Genomic DNA, 23,462 nt, shown 5'->3' with positions numbered 1-23,462 from the left:
CATATGAATAAAATGAAAGCAGGTATTTATATTGTATGGATTCCTAGTTGTTTTTAGGGGGGCGATCCTGCCGCTAAAGATCCTGTATTAGAAAATAGCTCCCTCGACGCAGTCGGAAAGTATGATAACCCGTAGTGGTTAAAATGATGAGTAGGGGGGCGTCGTGGAGTTCGAATAATTGCTTCCGCTTTATTACGCATCATACATAGCACTCCCTAGCTTAAACATAAGGACTGCGCTCCCGACCGATAAGCTAAGCTTAACAGTGCGAGAGCGGGCCCGCGAAGTGAAGCGCGAACTAGCCGTCCCTCAGCTCGCTTAGCAGCGAGCGAGATCGGGAATTCGGGAGCGGGAGTTCGCGAACATCGAAGAGTGGGCGCGGGAGCGCTTAGACTAGCCCGATGAGCATTGCGCGAAGAGCCGACTTGCGGGAGTGCAAGAGCGGCACAGCTATGGCGGCGCCGCGAAAGGCCTCCTGACGTGAACATTCTCCCCCCCCCCCTTGCAATCACGCGGGTTTTAACATATTCGTCCTGTATAGCACTGCCGCTTTCTGCAGGGTGTCCTGGCTAGCGGCGGAAATTGCCTACGCGCACCGGAATGCAGCTGAGGAGCGGTGGACGAAGGCCGTGGAGTGGCTGAGGAGTGCCGGGGAGAGGCGCAGGATCCTAGAGGTGACGTCGACGTCGGTAGCGGATGAAGTCCGGTGGCAACCTCGGAATCGGTTGGATTGGACCTCTGATCAGAGCGTTCGCGTCGGGCGAATCGGTGGCATCTTCTTGAAGCGGACTGGAAAAAATGTATCATTTAGAAAAGCGGTCAGTAACTAACGCGAATTGGGAACACGGAGTCATTCGATGCGGCGATCGGGGTGCTGGCACTGGACTTCCCGGCATATGCAGGAGCGTGTGGTGATGCTGATTGCACGTCTTGCATCGGTCACCACTGCGGCACTTGGCTTGGGAATGTTCGTGGGCCAAACAGTTGGAACAGTAACGGTTGGTGGACACCGCGCTGAGCCTCTTCTCAGCACTAAGCCTGAGGAACCTTTTGCATTTTCGAAGAGGATGGATTCCGCTGCAGACTCGGCATGGGTAGGATAATATACCTCGGGAACGTCTGCTCTTGATGTCGTAGGGTACCCAGTAATTGAGGGTGTTGGGAGTAGTGATTCGCGTGGAGAACGCGGATATCCTTTGGGTCGGTGCGGTTACTGGGCTGGAAGGTTCAGGAGCAATCTGAACACTGGAGGAACAGTTTCTGGGATGCAGCAGGGTGTGATGCCGTTTGCGGCATGTAAGGCAAGAGTGGGCACTGTGGCAATCCCGCTGCTGATGGCCTCGTGCCAAACAATTTAAGCAGAGTTGCTTTCTTTGGACGATATTTGATCGCTCGACTACGGTCATTTTGAGGAAACGGGGACATCTTCCCAGGGGGTGGTTTTCCCTGGAACACAGGTCACACCTTTTGGGTGTTGGAGTCACCCTGTAGTCGGAAGAAATTTTCTTTGGCGGAAAATGCCGTGACCTGGTAGGCGTAACGTCGTCGATGGAATCCAGCGTACGATGGCGTTCAGCCAGAAACGCATCTAGCTCGTTCCAAGCTGGAATTTTGTTTTTGTTGTGGATGGATTGTTCCCACAGAGAAAGGGTTACTTTGGGAAGCTTTGAGGAAACCATATACACCAAAAGACATTCCCAAGCCTCAACTTGAATGGAGGACATCTCTAGGGCGGTCAGGCAGCTTTGGATGGTGCTATGCAGCTCTTTCAGCGCGACTCCCGATTCTTGAGGAACAGCCTGGATGTTGAAGAGGATTTTTAACTGGCTGTTAACCAATAATCTTCGATTTTCGAAGCGGTCGGTGAGGCTTCGCCACGCCGAGATGAAACCTTCATTGGTGAGCGGGGCCTTGGAAACAATGGCGTGCGCTTCGCCAGTTGTTTTGGAGAGTAGGTGGAAAAATTTCTCCACCGGGGTGAGACGAGGGTTATGAATATATACCGCCGTGAAAAGGTCTCTAAACGTGGGCCAACGAAGATAATCGCCCTCAAACACCTCGGTGTCTACCGGTGGTAAACGACTTCCGGTGGAGGGGGGTGTGTGGACGCTGCTGGAAGCCAGCGTTGACTGGGCCGCGCCCCGTTCTATTATCTCCTGCAGCTGGGCCACACACCTGGAATAAACGGAGTACCAGTAGCTATACTTAGCTTCTAACACCGTTGACGTGTCCGCGCCGTCGTCGGACACGGAGAGCAGTTCGGAGCAGCTCTCGTAACGATTCTCCACCTTTTCCCACAAAGCCCGGATTTGGTCGCGCCGCACTTTACACGTGGAAGGAGAGGGCTGGGTGATTTCTGGGGCGCCTGGAGTTTGGATCTGTGCCTCAAATTGACTCACACGGTCTGTCGTGGCAATAAACTTCCTAAACGCAATGTCGATGCAACATATTGATATTTGGGAAATTTTCTTCTGGACAATCATCCAGCGCTTTCAACGAATTGTTAGGCTTGATGTCGCCTTTACGGATCAAATACTTCTTCCACATTTTCAACTCGATGAGAACAGCAGACGGCCCAGAATCAAGAAATTTTTGATAACTCGACAGTTTCTATAAATTTCTCAGCTGCTTTGTCGATTTCAGATAAATCATACTTGAAGAGCGTCGAAAACCCTACTAATATTTTTTCGTAATCGATAAATCTCTCGCCAAGATCCATGATGTAGAAGTCCAAAAATGGATTGAACACCGTGACACGGAAGTATTCTTCTGCACTCTGAACATCAGGATTCGCTCGATTTTTTTGTCTGCTCACTTTTCGTTTGTGTTTGATTTCAATGTCCAAAGTTTCAGCAATTTTCTTTGCAGCTTCGAAAATTCCAGGAAACGTATCTGCTTCTGCTCGAATCCTTTTCAGTTCATCGCGTAAATCCACTCAATTTATTGAACGTCAACGTCAAAGGTTTTTTGACGGATAAACAAATTCGTGATAATGTCGATCTCTAGTTAGACAAAAGGTAACTTCAAACATAAATTGGAGGTTTTCAGCGAGCAAATTAGGATTCCGAAGTAGCTCAGTTGGTTAGAGCACTCGACGCGAAATTGAGAGGTCCCGGGTTCGATTTCTGGCTCGGATGATAATTATGGTACTCACCTCTTTTGCTTTCTTCCAATTATCGAATTTCACTTTCACCAAATGACCTAAAGGTTGTGACCCTTTGCCACCGCTTACAGCAAATGCTACACACGGAACACAAAATGCACCATGATGCAATTCTTAGTAAGTAAGCCAGGAAAATTCATCAAACCATTTGTAACAAAATTTTAATTTTCGAGTTTCGAATTTTTGCAGCAATGGAAAAAAGTAATTTTTCGGCGGAACCCAAGCATTTGTTAATAAGTCCAGCCTCTGAGATTCACTAAGTCTGATGCCAATAAAATTTCCGACGTCGTGTTTATTTACGTTCCGATAAGGCGGATGAGGGTTATGTTGCTTAACGTTTTTGTTGCCTTCACTACATGAGCTTTGATCGCCCGTATTTTCACTACCCGATGCATCATACAGAGGTTTTTTCACGGCTGTTTCGACAGATGATTGCGCTTCTTCATTGTCTTCAGTTTTTGGAGCTTTGCAAAATGGTTTTACAGGTACTAAAAATCGCTTCATTTTAATGGAATATAATAATATAGAAATGCATACTCGAAACTGCTCGAAACTGCGCGAAACTGCGCAGCTGATGCAGCGCCGCAGCACGCAGTAAACTGAGAGGCACTGTGACTGACTGAGGTATCACTTGGAGGTCGCATGATTGGTCGGTCCGTTAGAAGCGCTGGAGTTATCATATTTTCCACGAACCCTCCTGATGAACAACAAACCGGCAGGCAGACGCCAAAACTGCGTAAATCCTGGGAAACGCAGCGAGCGCTGGCAAACGAAAAATTCCAGGAAGAATTTGTCGGTTGACAAGAAGTCAACAGTATTAAACATAACTCGGGCATTCGAAACTTTAATATGCTGTACTGCACAGTCATCGCGTAAAAATGTGTTTCTTTTTCAATTTTGAGATTATATCATCTTATAATTCTCAGACCCAGATTAATCCCCCTGATCGATTGATATGCCCTTATGCGGCAGTGTGTATATATGTATGTAACAGCTTGGAGATCGATGCTCAGCGCAGAATAGCGCAAAGCTTGCCCAATATATATGTATGTATTGTAAATTGATTTAAATAAAAATAGGATTTAAAAATTCCGCGTAATTTTAAATCCTTGGTTCACGAAATTTATTTCTTTAAAAATTGTAGGTGTCGGATTTTGTCTCGTCGACACTGTTCGGCTGTCGAATGTATAAGTGCAGGTGCTTGTACAATCTCTAGGCACAAAGAGGAGACGAAGAAAAAAGACAAATAATTACTTGATATGCCCTTATGCGGGCGTGTGTATATATGTATGTAATAGCTGGGGGATTGATGCTCAGAGCAGAATAGCGCGAAGCTTGCCCAATATATATGTATGTTCGCCCAATATATGTTGGTATGTAAATATGTAGGGTTTGTATTGGCACAGTGGAGCGTCGAGAAGTGGACTTTATTGAATTGTGCGAACAGAAAAATGTGTATGGATACAGCACAAAAAATTAGCGAAAAAAATATCGTGACAGCGGCAGACTGTTCGGCGATCAGGGTGAATTCCCGCAACAAGCGCACACCGGCTGGCCGATATTAATTATTTCTTTTTTGTAACACAATTTCACTGCTCACGGATAATTTTTTTATACGGAAATATTAGCCCAAGTTTAGAATGCGTGTGTGTGTATGTGGCTGCACATAGGCCTCGACCGTTGGCAAGTGGATGAACAACGGGGAATCGAAGAGACGGCGAGGAGGATGGCGGCGCACACAAAACGGACACGGATGGAAATTTCGAAGTTCGGAGGCGAATAAAAAGTGGAATTTCTCACTGCCGTGGTGCCAGGAAAACTCGGACGGGGAGTTGACACGAACAGAAAAATAAATTTTGCAGCGGAGCGACCGAAATTAAATGTTCGGCCCACTGTTGAAGACCGGCAGCGAGAACAAGACGGAAGCAAGCATATACTTATCTCTAGCGGAAAAATTACCGGGAACTGCTGGTGAAAGGACGGAAGGATATCCGTATCCGTCTCGAAGGACCAATGTTTGTAGGGGGCGATCCTGCCGCTAAAGATCCTGTATTAGAAAATAGCTCCCGCGACGCAGTCGGAAAGTATGATAACCCGTAGTGGTTAAAATGATGAGTAGGGGGGCGTCGTGGAGCTCGAATAATTGCTTCCGCTTTATTACGCATCATACATAGTACTCCCTAGCTTAAACATAAAGGCGTGCCGAAGTTAGCTTCCTTTCTTGTTGTTAACCTTAATATATATAATTTATCTGGATTCTGGGATTCTGGATTCCAAGTTATCGAAGTTCTACCTGGAAGGGTATATAAACTTCGGCGTGCCTTTTTTGTTAAACTTTATAATAAAATTTGAATTATCGCCAATCAAGTTTTTCGGTATATGTGTAATGGTTTGTGAAAGGTAGAATGGTAGAAAGGTAGAAAAATAGTTACTTATATTGTCCTGCTTTTCGCAAGCAACATTATCAAATATTAAAATTGAATTATTTTTAGCTTCCTGCGGTGACAAAACTTCATCTTTCGATGAAAATGTGTAGTATCCCATTCCTTGTATTGATTTAATTAGTTCATCCGAAAAATGAAAACGATTTCGGTAGATACTAGCTCTTAGAAAATATGTAAATATCTTCAAATTTGAGACCATTTGGACTTTCAATAAGGCCCAACAAATAAAGCTCTATTTATATTCGATAACAAAGTTGTGTGGCGTGGGGGCTTATGTTATTCTCTCCATGACCTCAACCCTCAATATTTCTTAATAAATTCATGTTATTGTAATACGTTCTTCATTAAATGATAATATTTTATTTGAGGTTGTTATAAAATGGATAAACATCTTTATAACAAAAGCATTCAAAAAAACAAATGTCAAACAGGGTACTGGTCTCGTTACTAATTAATGCCCATTGAAGATCATTTACCAGGTTATAATTCTAGTGGACCTGGTACAAATCTAGAGAAACGATTAGCCCGAGGCAATCTCGGAATTAACGGATTAGAAGAAGAGTGTAGAATCCATGATATAGAGTATTCAAAAAGCAAGGACTTGGATGATCGCCATAAAGCAGACTCTTTTTTTTCTTGATGGGGCTTGGGATCGTTTAAAAGCGAATTATAGTTATTTATTAGTATTGGAGAAAGAGCAGCAGCATAACAAGTATGATAAAGGCTAAGAACAAGTTTGGAAAGGGGAAAAAGAAAGCAAAAATATTGCATGCTCCAATAATTAAGCACACCACGAAGGAGTTAAAAAAGAATAAGCCGCTTGACATATTGATTGCTAAAACAGTAGCACGCATTTGAATGTAGAAATGTATCGATGTAGAAAAAATGTAATAGTCCCACGGGTTATCAAAGTAACTACAATAGGTGGCTTCTTGCCACTTTTCAATTTTAACAGCTCTAAGAGCGGTAGGACGTTAGTGCAGGTAGTGCAGGAATTGCAAAGACGTTAACAATGCAAGAATGGCAAAAGCAGGAAAACGAGAGAAATAATAAAAAGATAGAATCAGTGGCGTTGGGTGAAGGCTTATACTTACAATCATATGGGAAAGGATATGGGATTTCAGTTTCGAACAAGAAAGGAAGCTAACTTTGGCACGTCGAAGTTTATATACCGTTGAAGGTAGAACTTCGATGACTTGGAATCCATACAATCTATATATATATAAATGCTCTGTTCGTATCTACTTCCTTCATAGACTTGAAAAGTTCTGAACCGTTTAAGCCCAAATTTTGACACAACATGCGTTGAGGTTCCAGCTCGGTTATTGTCTACTTTTGATGTAGATAGCTTATCTGCGTTTGCGAATATATCAGTTTTTTTTTTCGCGTTTCCCCGTGCCCCTACTGCAGCGCCCTCTACAGGCAGCCAGCTGAACTTTCAATACATCTAGAAAATTCTGACATGACAATGGAATTGACAGAAGGAATTTACAATGAAACTTTGATAAGGATTGAAGAAAAGAAAAAAATATTTTAAAAATTTTGAAAATTATTCTTTTTTGTTTGACTTATTTCTTATGCGTGCAACCACAATATGCCGCAGAGAAATGTGGCAGGGTACTGTCAGGCTCTCAAATTTAAAAACGAAACAAAAGGATTGTATTGCACTTCCGGGAAGGTGAAAATGCCTCAACGTGAAGCACCACCAGAGCCTCTGCACTCTCTATTCGCTGGATCTACTGCTGAATCGAAGCATTTCCTGTCAAACATCCCCAACATATTGAAAGAAGAAATTGGAGATTAAAATTTTATTTTTTTGTTCAGCTTTTATCCGAGAGACTGAGCTGCTAAGAGCAATGCAGATGCACAACGCAAAATCAGAAGAAAGACGAGCAGATAGGCTTGAGAGAAAACGATTGAGAGTTAGGCAGTCGTGTTCTCCAGCAATCGATTTGATTCACTCTCAAAATAATGAACGCGACAGGGCAAGGGTAGCTGAAGCGCGTTTACAGCTTGCAGCAGATCAAAACCTTCAATACAATCGTCTTGCATTCCGATATAATCCAACTGTTGACTATAGCTCGAATCTCAATGTCGTTATTGGCCGGATGCATCAGGTCTGCACATACTGTTAGGCTCTCAAATTCAAAAACGAACCAAAAGGATTGTGTTGTACTTCCGGGAAAGTGAAATTGCGGAGCATGGAGAAACGAAGAACATTGTATACCAACAAGTATTACAGAATTAAATGAATTTGAAAATTATTTGTTTTGTTTGACCTATTTCTTAGGCGTGCAACCACAATATGCCACAGAGAAACGTGGCAGGGTACAGCTAATTGTATTTTATATTTTAAGATACTTGCTTTCGGATTCTGAATTTCTTCTGAGCTCTGGGCGACCTTTAGCGTTGCATTAGTGACGTTAGTTAGTTGGTTTATTTTTTTTATTAATTAATCTATTGATACTACTTGTCTATTATTGTTTTCTAATTGTTCTTTTATCTTGTTTTCTAAAATTTCGTAATCGTAATGATCTGGCGTTCCTGCCAGCCATTTCCAAGCAGTACCTATTTCTTCTATTGCCCTTTTTTGTCTTTTCCGAGTTTGTAGTCTGTGTAAATCAGTATGTAGCTGTCCTATTCGTAAGAAAGATATGGGTGTAATGGGTGAGATGATATGATTTTATGAAGTGATTTGTCCAATTCCGCAAGTGTTTCTTCGTAGTTCTGTAAGTTAAAAATGTGGATGATTTTAAATGTTCCGTATTGTTTAGCTGCCAGTCTAGTTTCAAGTGATATGATTTGATCGTTTCTATGTCAGCTATGTATAGCGTCCTATTTTCATAAAATTAAATCCGAATAATATAAAATAACTATGTATATCTTAAATTATATGAAAATCTGTTGAAAACTGAAAAACTTATAATTTTGATTTGTATTAATTTCTCGATCGCTCTTATAGCAGCTGTATGTATTTTATTTATGTATCAAGTGATTATTTATTTTATTTATTATTTGTTCTATTATCTTCAAAGATAGCTTTGCTGTCCTTATGCAAAAATATGAAATAAAATTTCTGAGAATTCCAACACGGAACCATTGAACCTTTTTAAATTTTTTTTTTTGCACAAAAAAAATATGATTCGTAATCATTATAATTTTAATTTAATATTTTTTTTTATCAAAAATAATTTGTAAATATAAATAGAATTAAATTGCCTTTAAAAATTAAAATAGAAATCGAAAAATAATTATTACCAGTTGGTTTTTATATTATAAGTTATAATAATTGGAACCGTTATATTTTGTCGCAATAATAGGATTCGATGATGCTGACAAATGGAGTTAGACTGGGGAAGGGTACGAGAAGTTTACGTGGCTTAAATTTAACTTTAATGAAATTGTAATCAATTAAGTATGCAGCCGTCATTGAAAACGACTTATTATAGGAAGTGGATATTATTTTAAGTTCAGGTGGCGTACAATTCTGGTGAAAGGAAGCTTTTGAGATATTTAAATTTATTGTGCGTGAGAGTTTTTTTGCTTAACGAAAACATCCGCTGAAGTGCAATTTAACCATCTTATTAAGGGTTAAAGAGGTGAAGTTGAACAGCTGATAAATATTTACATATCAAAGGAAGAGATTGAGTCGTAAGTGAAAATGAAAATTGAGCTGGAAGACAATTTTCCCATTAATCAGTCCCCATGTAGCATTTCATATTAATATATGTAAGATGATGGCCGTCAGCCGATAGGGTGCACAGCCGAAAGGGTGCACAGCCGATAGGGTGCCGTAACTGTGTACTCCATCGGTAGTGCGACTATACTCTCCAAGCGAGGGCGGCTGGAAGCAGGTCCCCAGTCGAGGCTCGACCGGGGATGCTGACCAATCGTAGTCGGGCGGACTTAGGCAGTCTTTAATCAGCCTCCCCTCAAGTCAGGTGTGTAATGCGACCCGTGCACACTGACTTCCAGGTTCGCAGCTGAGGGGTAAAGCCAGCTGTGTCTGCACGGAGCCTTCCCATTGCCAGACAACCCTGGGTCGTAAGTGACCTTGCCGCAGTTTTGGGGCGAAGCTGCGGTCGACCTATCTTCAAAGCCCCAAACCCCCTCTGGCCCGCTGCGCTTGCCAGGTCGAGCAAAGCGGGCGTTTATGTATTGAAATGACCTCTACAAACCGAGCTTCGGATCTCCCGGGAAAAGATAAGGATAGTCCACGCCAGGGAGATCCCAAGGAGACCCAGAGCTCGCATCTGATTACTTAAGGGCCAAACTGACCATGCAAGGGTTATTGCCTGTCTGAAGGCCCAGAACCCAGATATACATACAGAGGACTGGACCATCCTCAGGGCAGAGCAGGAAATGAAGGCGAGCCAGCCTTTCCTCCTGCTGATTAACCAGCACTGTCTGCCCCAGCTGGAGGCAAACGACCACAAGGTCCGGTACGGCATCAGGAAGGCCAAGATTAAGGTCTTCTTGGCCGAGCCGGACGAGATTCTGGAGGAGGTCGATGACACCAACAAATTGTTGGACGACATGGTCATCGACGACAAATCTCGTGACGCCACCCCCACCAACGTGCAGATTAACCTGAAGCGCAACTCGCACGCTTCAGCTAATCTCACGATCCTTCTAAGGGAGAGGGATATCAACATCGGTCTGATACAGGAGCCTTGGACCAGGGACGGGCAAGTCGCTGGACTGAGAATCCAAGGATACACACTACTGTGCACAAACTCGAATGGTAGGTCGAGAGCTTCCATTGTAATCAAGAATCATTTTAACGCTTTTCTCTGTCCCAATCTCAGCACACCTGACCTAGCAGTGGCCAGATTCGTGGCGACGGATGGGAGCGGAGTCACCATATCATCTGCGTACATGGCCCATGACGAGCCGAGCCCGCCTGAGCCGGTAGTCAAGCTGCTGCAATTGGCGGAAGCGACGAAGACGACCCTGGTGCTCAGGTGTGATGCGAATGCGAGGCACACGCTCTGGGGTAGTTCGGAGACTAACGAAAGAGGTGAGTCACTCTTTGACAATATTATATGTAGGAACGTAACGATATGCAATAAGGGTAACACCCCGACCTTTATCTTTCCGAGCACGGAAAATTTTCAAGGTTGGGAAGAGGTGTTAGGCTTCACATTACATATAGAACAAAATAATTACATGGTCGAGAACTGGAGGGTATCAACAGAACACTCCTTCTCAGACCATAGATACATTTTCTTTGAAATAACGACACCAGTTAAGAAACAGGTGCCAAGAAGAAACCCCCGTAAGACGGATTGGAACAATTTCAGCGAAATTGTAAAGTAAACGGCAGGAGGATCAAGACTATATCCACTGCAAAGGCACTCGACAAGGAGGTTGAGGACCTAACAAATATTCTGAACAACGCCTTTAAAGAGACTTGTAAGCTAACATTCTCGAAGAAGCAATACCCACCATGGTGGACAAAGGAATTAAGCGAGGTCAGGCAGAGCGCGAGAAAGTCCTTTAACCACAGTTATGTAACCCGGGATTGGGGAACATACAAGGAGGCACAAAAAATTTACAAGAAGGCAGTATAAAAGGTCAAGAAAGAGTCCTGACAAAACTAATGCGAGTCACTGGAAGGCATAAGGGACACGGCGAGAGTAAGCAAAATCCTCGCCAAAGGGCACATAAGCCCTACCCTGATCAACAGGGCAGACGGCTCTGCTACGACGACAATTGAGGAGTTACTAGAGCTACTAGTTGATACCCACTTCCCAGGAAGCCCAAGAGTGAGGTCGGAACCCGAGGAGGGAACGAACTCTCAAATGGACACACCTACGAAAGACATAATTACCACTGAGCGAATTCAGTGGGCAATAGATTCTTTCGATATGTATAAAAACCCGGGCCCAGACGGCTTAATACCGGCAATGCTACAATCAGCCAAGGATAGCATTTGCAAATGGCTAAAAGCCATTTACGAAGCTTGTTTAAGACTGACGCACGTCCCACTGCTGTGGAGAGAGGCTAAAGTCATTTTCAAACCGAAACCGGGCAGAAGGGGGCACATCCTAGCAAAGTATTATAGACCGATAAGTCTCACCTCCTTCACCCTGAAGACACTAGAGAGACTCCTGGACGTCCACATCCGAGAGTCTCTAGAAGGACGTCAACTCTCGGATGCGCAGCATGCGTATCGCAGGGGAAAATCAACGGAAACAGCGCTACACGTAGTTGTACATCATGTCGAGAAGACATTACAACACAAACAATACATGATGGCAGCCTTCCTAGACATCGAAGGCGCGTTCAATAACGTGAACCCCGACTCTATCCTGGGCTCCCTCAACTTGTTAGGTATTGAGAGAGGCATCCGAGAGTGGATCGGGGTCATGCTAAAGAGCAGGACGATCACAGCCGAACTGAGTGGCACTCACCTCACGCGGACTGTGAAGAGAGGCACACCTCAGGGCGGGGTACTATCGCCCCTACTCTGGCTCACAAATATGAACGCCATATTGACAGATCTCAATACGGGTGGAGTTAGAGCAGTTGCATACGCGGACGACATAGTACTGCTAGTATCAGGACCATACCCTGACGTTATTAGCGAAATAATGACGGGTGCGCTAGGTCGATTAAATAAATGGGCAAAAACCTGCGGACTAGGTATCAACCCCACTAAAACGGAACTTATGCTCTTCACACGAAGAACTAAGATACCACCCTTCAACATGCCCAGTATAAACGGCATGTAGCTAAAAATATCGGAGCGAGCGAAGTATCTAGGAGTTATTCTGGATAAAAAGCTCTCATGGAAAGATAACATTGCAGAATGAGTAAGGAAAGCAAGCATTGCATTCTACTCCTGCAGGAAAATGTTTTGGAACAAATGGGGACTGCACCCAAAGATAATATTATGGCTCTACCCTGCAGTGGTACGGCCAATTCTAACATACGGAGCCCTAGTATGGTGGCCGGCACTAACTAGGGCTTACAACAGAACGAAGCTGACACGGATGCAACGGGCAGCGAGTGCGGGGGCAGTAGGTGCAATGCGCTCATGCCCCGCGGCTGCTCTCAACGCTATCCTAGATATAATGCCGATAGAGCTGTTCGTGAAGGACACTGCGGCACAGAGCGCAGTAAGACTGAAGGCGAGCAATTGCTGGAGGGACTACGGCGCCGGGCACGGCAAGATCCTTGGAAACAGCGGCATTAACACACACGTTAAGACCGACTACATGATCGCAGAAATGAAATTCGGGAACGCATTCTCGACATCATACCCATCAAGGGATGACTGGAGTAGGGGCAGAGTAGTAGTGAAGGACGAGGTGTCCCTCTACACCGATGGCTCAAAAATGAGCTGCGCCGTAGGGGCTGGGATCTTCGCTGAAAATTGGAGAATTGAAAAGGCTTTCAATCTCTCTAACTCAGCGACGGTCTTTCAGGCTGAGTTACTAGCCATAAGGGAAGCAGTCGAACTTTCCTTAAGGCAGGACCTCCGGGGCAAAAGAGTTCAAATCTACTCGGATAGCCAAGCGGCTATAAAATCCCTATCTGCCGTGAAAACGAACTCACGACTAGTGGCAGAATGCAAGAAGGCCCTTAGTAGACTTGCCGACAAAAATAAGGTACAAGTAACATGGGTACCGGGACACAACGAGATCCCAGGTAATGAGAAGGCGACGAACTAGCCCGTGCAGGCTCGGCGGGGCTAAGTTCTGACTTCGAATTACCAATCTCCCTAAACGCGATCCAGACAAGGATCCATGACCACTTTAGACAGATAGCTAATAAAGAATGGCAAAGGAAGAGCGATCACAGAAGGTCAAGGGAATGTTGGACGAGGTACGACAAGAAACGAACCAGTGAACTGCTATCCAACAGCAAGCGGAATATCAGCAGGTTCACGGCACTCACCACGGGACATTGGGCGATTGGTTCGCACGCAATGAAGTTGGGACTGCCATACAACGCAACCTGTAGAAGCTGTAAGCAACCTACAGAGCAAGAAACACCGGAACATCGGCTCTGCTTCTGCCCAGCGCTAAACCACATCAGATTTCGCCACTTCGGTGCCTACCAGATGGAGTCACTGAGAAGCATAGGAAAGCTGAAAGTTTCAGCAATCCTAGGTTTCCTTGCTGACTCTGGATGGTACTGATAGTGAATAACAACAAAAAACAGAGGGAGTGAAACAAAAAGGAGCTTAGCTCTAATTGGAGGCCCCAGCAAAGGTCCTCACCACTGTAACCCACCCATGTAAGATGATTATTGAAAACCAAGTCCCAGATTGGTTAGAGGAACGATTGGTCCATGGACCATGGATACAACAAACTAAAAACAAGAAAGGAAGCTGTCTTTGGCACCCCGCAGTTTGTATACCCTTGCAGATTCGATCACTAGGGATTAATACAATATAAATTATATGTATTATTTATGTTAAAAAAACAACAAAGTAATGGCTAATTTCATTACATTAACCTATGCATATTATTTTAATAGTTTTACAGTGACAGTCTTTCATTCCCAGTGTTTAATTATTCTGAAGATTTGATTTCATAACATTAAAACCGAAATTGAAGGATAATATAAAACGGCTATGTCCAAAACTTGATGAAAACTGAGAAAGTTTAAAATTTTTAATTGTATTAATTCGTCGATCGTTCCCATGATATGTGTAGTAGTCTGATTTTTATAAAATTTTTCACAAAATTGTTGAATGATATAAAATGACTATATCACATTTCAAAATCTGTTGAAAACTGAATAAAATTTGAATGAATTTAAGACGGGCATGTCCTAGGCTGTCATCAACAACAATTCATCAATAATTCATCAACCAATTCATTAACAATTCATCGATGATTCATCAACCATTATTCATAAACAAACCATCAACATTTCATCAACAATTCATAAACAAATTCATCAACACTCATCGACAGCCGAGCCATGGTACTGTCGATGGCTGCCGACGAGACTACCGTCTAAACTGTATCGTGTGCAGAGCGTCGACTCGGTAGAAGTCGCAGTCGGCAGAGCGTCGGCTTGGTAAAAGTCGCAGTCGGCGCGTTGATGACATTTGGTACTGCAGTGTAGCTCAAGGGTGGATGTACATGCTAGTGTATGCATAAGTCAAATCGTGGAAATGCTGACTTCTGCATTTATTGTCATCAAAGGAGGACTCGGGTGATAGTGTTACGGTCAGCTCGAACTATGCCTTGTGTTTATGTAAACACGGCAACAAAGTGTTATATTATGTATCCCTTTCGTACTCTTGGTAAAGTGGGCATTAGTTATTCATGTACATAGACTTCGTATAAAACCTATTCTGTGGTGACGTGGAAAATACTATACAAATACAAATATAGATCAAACACTTTAACGTGCAGAGTAGAATAACTGGATCCTTTATACCTACAGTGTTGCGCCACTGTAAAGCTTTAACCCCTTAAGTCTTATCTGCAAATAATAACTATTTGATCTAAACATAGATAGCCTTCCTAAAATAAAAATATTAATTAAGCGAAAGGGAATGGCACAATAAAAAGCATATGGTAAAGATTATTTCTTTTATTTTATCATTAAACATAATTATTAATTTTGAGTACAAAAATTGAAATTTTAAGGAAACAAATTTATATTAAAAAGTGATATACAAAAAGAGTATATATTTTTACAAGTTTCGTGTTATATTTTTCAGCAATATTCATATTACATATATGTATATATTAATTAATTTTTTCTGTTGGAATAGCAAAGTTAAAATACTCTTTGATACTTCCTAAATTTTTGATGTAAGCCTTTTACATTGAAACAATATTTGTAATGCCTAATTTAATCGCATATATTTTTGTTATTTGCAGGACTCCATAGAGCAGTGGCAAAATGTTTTTCAAGTTTCTGCTATTATTTCAATATCCACGTATGGTTTTTATCAAATTTTTGGTACAGCTGAAATACAAACTTGGAATAAAGAGAGACCTACAGATGAGGATTTACAGGAGGGAAAAAATTGATCCAAACCAAAAGAAAATACAAGTATTAACGAAAATTGAAAACAATGAAAATAATGTCCTGCTTTGAATATATATTTAATATTTTGTGACTATGTGTTTTTTATGAATGATAAATAAAAAATGGCGCAAAATACTTATATGTCTATTTGTTGACGTGAGAAATGCATTAAATGCGGAATTGAAAATCATATAGCGATGGACGGTTGTAAAACGGTAACATATAAAGTTATTGACAATTTGATATTAACTTTGGGCAACAAAAAAATAAGGTAAAACAATTATCTTCGGCAAACGATTCATTTAATTTGAAGACTAACGAATTACCAGTCCGGTTGGTAGGCGAAAGTACGAAGGCAGCAGGTGCTCACCCTTTGGACGGCTTTTGGGTTGCTAATAAATGATCCGCGATTCTTAGCAGCGCTCAAGAGCCTATTGCTTTACTTCAACTACGACGGACAGTGGTTGTCCCACTTAGAGTTAGAAATATTTAGGCGCACTCATTTCACCGCGATATTTGTGTATGTATTTATGTATTCATGAATTTAATGCCCTTCAAAAATAATAAAGCGATAAAATCACTCAGCAGAATTCCACAGACAAAAGCGCTTCCGTTGGATCCGCACCAGTGGAACAATTTTAAATATTTTTCACACGCTGTTTCGGGGCTCCAGGCCCACTGTGCTCCGAAATATTTTCGAAAATTCTTTTATGTCACTCTTTACACTTGCTAAATCCAAAAAGGACCGACCATGGCCAAACTCGACCAATTGTCTCGGTTCTCTTTCTTCTACCTTATCCACTAATTTCCTCCGCCATTTCCTTGTGCGTTTCTTCCAGCTTGCGGATTACCCTTTTGCTTGCACTTAGCCTAAACTTAATTATCAAAACTAACAAAATATTCCCGTCGCAGCATATCAATCACTTTTCCTCTTGGTCCTTCTGTCTTCTATCTTTTTTCCCTCCTCTTTTCGAGCTAAAAGCGCGATGAACACGGTCCGGCCACCAAATATCATTTGCACAACCACCCAGACTCTGAATTAATTTTCTTATTCGCCTTAAACTGCATTCAGCGCTTCTACGCTGAGCTGAATTTTTTTTCCTTTTGATTTTCGCCTTCCTCCAGCAACCTTCTTACGGCACCCACCCTTTTTTTTAAACTCCTCCGACAGATGCCGCTGTTGCCTCTTTCACTCAGAAAGCTACTCCCCCGCCTTTCTACTTCTACTCTTTACTTCAGTACGGGGAACAACATGTAGATGGCATTTATGTTAATTTGGGTGTTTTTCCAATCTAACGTTTATTTATGTACGTCGAATATAAAAAAAAAACCTTGGGGAACGGTAAAATACTAAAATTTCTAATTAGACACTGGTTCTAACCACAACTACATCCAGCTGACTACAGACGCATCCAGCAATTGGTGCAGTGTTAGAACCAAATCATACACCAATAACATTTATTTCGCGTACCCTATCGAAAACTGAAGAAAATTATGCTACAAACGAAAGGAAGATGCCCCCAATCGTTTGGGCCCTCCAAAGTTTATGACATTATCTTTATGGATATTCAAAAGTAGTAATATACACCGATCATCAGCCCTTGAGTTTTTCAAATAGCGTAAATAACTATAACGCAAAGCTAAAACACTGGAGATATCTCATTGGTGAATATAACCACTAAATCATGTACAAGCCCGGAGTTGCTAATGTAGTAGCAGATGCATTGTCTCGAACCCTCCCAGAAATCAATTCAATAAGTTCAAGAAACAGTCCATAGTTATGAAAGCTCATCACACATCTCATATTTTCAGTAGAAGCACCCATTAACGTATTCAAAAACCAACTTTATTTAATGACCACAGACACAGATTCTTATAATTTTGAAATTCAATTTCCAACATATCACAGGCATATCATAAAAATGAAATTCTACACGGAGAAAAAATTCATTGCAATCTTGTCAAACAGACTCGACCCTAAACTCATACACGGAATTTTCATATCTGAAGAGGTTATGGGTAAAATACAAAATACTTAGCCTACATATTTTAAATCATATAAAAGAAAATTTACACAAAATGAAGTAGAAGTTCAGAACTACAGCAAAATAAAATGATAACTCTAGAACATAACAGAGTACATAGAGATGCAAAAGAAAATAATACACAAATTTTGAAGAACTATTTTTACCGCAGGCCCAAAAAAAAATTCAAGCCATAGTTCAACTCTGTCAAACTTGTAAAGAATCAAAGTACGACAGACACCCCCCAAAAGGAGAAGTTCAACCAACCCCAATCCCAAATTACCCAGGAGAAATTATTCATTACATTACAGGAAAACAAATTGTATTAACAGGTATCGATAAATTTTCCAAATATGCACAAGTAAAAATTTTAGAGTCAATAGCATCTAAGTCAATAAAAAATCCACTAAGAAAAATGCTTACTGCTTTCGGTATGCCGAAATTAAATGTAATGGATAACGAACGAGTCCTTAGCTCTGCTGCAATTAGGTTCATGCTAGAAGACCAACTTAAGATATCAGTACATACCACAGCCCCGTATTCATCGACGAGTAATGGACAAATAGAAAGATTCCATTCAACATTAACCGAAATTATGCGATGTCTTAAAAAAGACAACGAGAGTATGACATTTGCAGACTTACTTTTTAAATCAGTTCAGGAATATAATAAATCTATACACTCAGTAACGAAAGACATACCTGTAGAAATATTCTTCAGAAGCACAATTCCAAGTTCAATAAAAGACATTCAAGAAAAGAAGGAAAAAATCAAACAGAATATAAAAACAAAACAAGTTACAGATCTAGAATACCGCAATCAAAATAGGAAACAACCGATTCACCAGACGACACAGTACTTGTTAAAATAAATAAAAGACTAGGAACAAAACTTACACCCAGATACAAATCAGAGAAAGTAGCAGAGAATAAAAGCACCACTATTAAAACACAAACCGGAAAAATCATTCATAAAAATAATATAAGAACATAAATTTTTAGACTATTTTTACCAACATGCTTGGGGACAACCATGGTCCTGGATTATTCCAATTCGCAAATCATCTCACTTGAAACAGGACTGGCAGCTAAACAAGACGGAACATTTAAAATCATCCACATTTTTAACTTACAGAACTACGAAGAAACACTTTCGGAATTGGAAGAATCACTTTATAAAATCATATCATCTCACCCATTACTCCCATATCTTTCTTACGAACTAAGACAGCTACATACTGATTTACGCAGATTACAAACTCGTAAAAGACAAAAAAGGGCAATAGAAGCAATAGGTACTCTGTGAAAATGGCTGGCAGGAACGCCAGATCATCACGATTAAGAAACTTTAGAAAACAAGATAAATTAACAATTAGAAAACAATAATAGCCAACTAGTGATCAATAGATTAATTAATAAAAAAACAACCAAGTTACTAACGTCACTAATGCAATGCTAAAAGTCGCTCAGAGCTCAGAAGAAATTCAGAATCAGAAAGCAAGTATCCTAAGATATAAAATACAATTAATAAAAGAAGAAATAAATAATATAATTAACGCAATTACATGTTCGAAATCAAACACATTGAATTTATTTGTATTTACAACCACAGAAACCACAATAGAAAATATCTTCAGAAAAGAAAATAATAACGTTGAAGAATTACTATAGTTTGCTTAGGTGAAATTAGCCATAAATGGTAACGACCTCCTTTACCTTGCTAGCTTACCAACCATAAAAACAGACTACTGCAGAACACTAAAAATTAAAGCAATAAAGTAAAGTTAGATTTAAGTAATAATACTTGTAAAAATGCACTACTAAATTAAAGAGAATGTAAGATAATTAACAATCAGCACATACCAGATTTTGAGGAGATACTGCCAGGCACCATACTACTGATCGATTTTAATGGTCAGTATTGCTGGATGGAAAGGAGCTAAAACTACATGGCTCTTTTATCATACAATACCGAAATTCAACGGTTACTATTGGCGAGGTGACGTACAAATCAAGAGAAATCATCATAGCCGAACCAGAACCTCCAGTTTTCCAACTCATGGATGAAAAAACTAAACTTGAAGAAGTTCTCTCACTTCGAATGGTCAAAGAATTAAACACCAACAACACAAGAGTGATCGAGAAACTAAGAAGCAAAGCAACAATATCAGCTTCTGTTAGCTATGGATCTACCATCATTCTCCTGGTCTTAATAATAGGCATGGCCACAGAACTCCTACGAAAACGTAAACAGACGGAAAAAACAACCGCCCCGTTCCGGAAATGCAAGAAAAGCCTACACAACCCGGACCGGTATTTTTTTACGTTGCGACCGGGGACTGTCGCGTTTAAGAAGGGAAGAGTTAACAACCTAGTTTCTAAAACCGTTGACAAAGAAGATGCAAGCTCAGTACATATGGCGCAACCGGGTGAAGAAATCAGAACTTCAATTTACTATCAACTCGGGAAACTTCCGGATTAGTGTTCAAACGATCGCTACCCAAAAAGATGCAAGCTCAGCGCACGTGGCTTAACTTATTTAGGGCATCTGCCAATGTGGAAATCAATGCATTCACCAATGGTAATTAGAAGCGGCCAATAGTTACAAATCGTCATAAGCATCTGATGAGAACAAAGGTCAGCGTAAAAACAAAGAACGTCAGCGGAAGCAACGACGGCGGCAGAGACGGTAACAGCGATGGAGCAACAAGTAGCCTTTATAAACGATTGTTAAGCTTAAGCAAATTCTGGTTTTAATAATTTTTTTTTTTCAATTAAAAAAAAAAACGAATAATCTTTAACTTATATGATATATATACGATTAAGAGGATATAGAAGAATAACTGTAATGTTTAATTTAGATAGCTTTAATACTGAGAGACTAGTTTGAGTAGAAACGGACAGACGGACAAACAGAGATGACTAGATCGATAGATATATAAACTTTATATGGTCGGAGGTGACTCCTTCCCTGCGTTGCAAACTTCTTGCTGAAATTATAATACCCTGCAAGTGTTTAAAAATACTTACCTCATTGTATCTTGGACTTGAAATAAAATGTTGTCCCTTAACTGGATTGCGATAATAACTTCACTCCATGCTTGAGTAAGGCGCCTTTGTTCACTTTGCAATACTTCCAGATCTATATTGGCGTCAAATATAGTCATATTTAAAATATTGACAATATCTTTCATAGTGCTTTCTTCTTCGTAAATTGAGTTCAGTTCGGATTCTCGTTTTTTAACTTCCATATCTAGCCGGAAAAACAGTATATCAGATTTTCGTTTTTCCCGAGATAATTGCTTTTGCAGCAGTGCATCTCTGCTAACGATGCGTTTAGCATTCTCTATTTCATCTTCTACGTCATAAGTCCATTTTTTAATATTACTACTTAAACTTTGCGTATCTTTGAGTTCTACCATTCGCTCATAATATAAGTTTTTTTTGGTTTTGGTAAGTATAACTCTTTCTTCATATTTTCTCTTTAAGGAGTTAAGTTCAACTTCTTCGTTTTGACGATTTTGCAAGTGCTTCTCAATTACCACTGATATTTCCCTTATTTGTTCCTTTCGAAGTCCAATTTGTTGCTGCATGTTATACAAAGCCAAGCCTTCTTCGTCTAGTCGTTGCACTTTAAAATTTTCTTGGTATTGAATTTCTGAAATTTCATTTTCAAGTTCATGTTTAGTTCGTAATAGGTGATCCTTCAGTGAACTTTGGAATATGCCCAGGAGCGGATGATTCGGAGAAAGGAGAGCCAATTGGTCTGGTTCTGGAGGACGACCAGGATCAACATTCGAAAAATTTGCTAAATCGCAAGATCCGATATCTTCAGTCTTAAACATACTATTAATATACTTAAATGGTTCTGTCTTGAGTAAGTATATAATTAGAAATATATTTATTATTCTCACTACGGTGAATACACTCAAATGCTTTGTGACACCAAGCACGTGCTTATTCCTGTGAGTTGTTAGTATGCGGGATAGAAAATACAGAAAAGAGTACGAGGAAATGAGCTACGGTCGGCGTTTTGTAAAAAACTAGCCTTCATACAATTTGAAACGTGATTTTAATATGTCAGAAATGTTTGACAATAATAATAAGGCCTGTGGTTGCTATGGGAGATTTTAGTAACCTTCCCTACCATATTGCGATTTGTAAAAATATATACAGTTACTTTATTGTTTACAATACAATCATTTTAAACGTGCAAGCCCAATTTTATACACGCTCAAATTGGTTTCTTCTGACAACCGAAAATTTTAAAGGGTTAATGTACTCGTAGTTTAATTTTAAACAATACATCAAGCTTATCTTCGGGATGTGCTTTTTTTATGATACGAAAAATCTTGCAAGGTATTATATTTTTTTTCGGTTTGCTTCTTTATAGATAAATCTACGCGATAAAAAAAATATAAATAAATATCAACATAAAGAAGTTTTGATCGAATAACAAGTCGTTTTGTAAATACTTTTGACTACCTTGTATATATAGGAATAGGGTGGATCGTCCAAATACATACATACATATGCATGTATATCATATATCATATAGTTGCCATAGAAACGATCGATTTTTTCGGAATTTTGATTTTAATGTTATGAAAATCGGACGACAATATTCAAATAACTGTCATACAAACGATCGTTAGATATAGAGAAAAATTCAACACAGTGAAAATAAAACTGTAAGTGTAAAACTGATAGAATAATATGTTTGGGTGCATGTAATGAAAGATACCAATACTTTGTTGTTTTTAAAACATAAATATATATATGTATATAATATATTTTGTATGAATTGCTAGTGGCTGAATTGGAATCAGCAAGGGTATACAAACTTCAGATTCCCAAAGTTAACTTTCTTTCTTAGTGATTGTGAATTAATATTTTCTTTTGTACCATTGCGATTCATTAACACACAGGTCGAGACTGTTGATGAGTCATCGATAAATGTCAATACAAATTACTGATAAATTGTATGTACAAGACTGTCATTGGCAACCAATTCATCAACAATTAATCTGATTCATAAACGTTTAATAATTAATCAAGGATTCATTAACAATTCATTAACATTTCGTAAAAAATTAATCAACATTTCATAAACTATTCATAATTCATTTTTTTTAGACGTAACACATTTAATTCGCTGTTAATTGTATAATTTAGTTTGTAATATTTAATTTATACTTTTAGTTTTTCCTCACAACCTATTACATTACATATAGTTTATGTGTTATAATATATTATTTCTTTGTTAGTTAGCATAATTAATATATATTTATATTCAAATACGATGCCTCGTGCCACGTGGTTCACATGCGTCTGCGGTTGCCCTTGGCGACTGGCGCAAGAGTTCAGCTGGCTGCCTGTAGAGGGCGCAGCAGTAGGGCCACGGGGACACGCGAAAAAAAAACTGATATATTCGCAAACGCAGATAAGCTATCAACATCAAAAGTAGACAATAACCGAGCTGGAACCTCAACGCATGTTGTGTCAAAATTTGGGCTTAAACGGTTCAGAACTTTTCAAGTCTATAAAGGAAGTAGATATGAACAGAGCATTTTTATATATATAGATTCAAATATATATCATTGATTCATGTTCATATATTCTGTGTGAACATTTGATATTTAAATAAAATTTAGTTAAATGATTTTCTGAAAATAAACAATACCTTTATGGTGGTGTAGAAACGATTCAAAACAATATTTATTATGACCTTTATATTTTGTATTATTTGATACATATATATTACTAGGGAACCTGGCGATCTTCGTTTCGCCACCAGATGGCTTTTATGTAACATTTTGTTTGTTGA

General features: G+C 40.0%; 1 protein-coding gene across 8 annotated transcripts in view; it reads right to left on the bottom strand.

The window, feature by feature from the left end:
• The window catches only part of l(2)41Ab (lethal (2) 41Ab), a 300,238-nt gene that overhangs the window by 213,823 nt on the left and 62,953 nt on the right, over window positions 1–23,462 (bottom strand). For 4 of the 8 annotated variants that reach the window (XM_086838386.1, XM_086838401.1, XM_086838403.1 and 1 more), the window contains exons 1-2: window positions 22,480–22,566; window positions 20,666–21,598 (exon numbers count right to left, since the gene is read on the bottom strand). The exons of 2 other annotated variants lie outside the window; for them this stretch is intronic. In XM_086838386.1, coding sequence (XP_086694512.1) covers window positions 20,666–21,598; window positions 22,480–22,553 — 1,007 coding nt within the window. In that variant the 5' untranslated portion in view covers window positions 22,554–22,566. Of the gene's footprint in view, window positions 1–20,665; window positions 21,666–21,982; window positions 22,035–22,479; window positions 22,567–23,462 lie in introns of those variants that run through there. 2 more of the 8 variants (XM_086838391.1, XM_086838416.1) reach the window with 2 other exon arrangements.

Source organism: Drosophila serrata, unplaced genomic scaffold (genome assembly GCF_035046125.1).
Source record: "Drosophila serrata isolate PLE 108 unplaced genomic scaffold, ASM3504612v1 contig_69, whole genome shotgun sequence".
NCBI lineage: Eukaryota > Metazoa > Arthropoda > Insecta > Diptera > Drosophilidae > Drosophila > Drosophila serrata.
The sequence above is the reverse complement of the archived record's forward strand: the minus strand, read 5'-3'. Positions and strand labels throughout refer to the sequence as shown.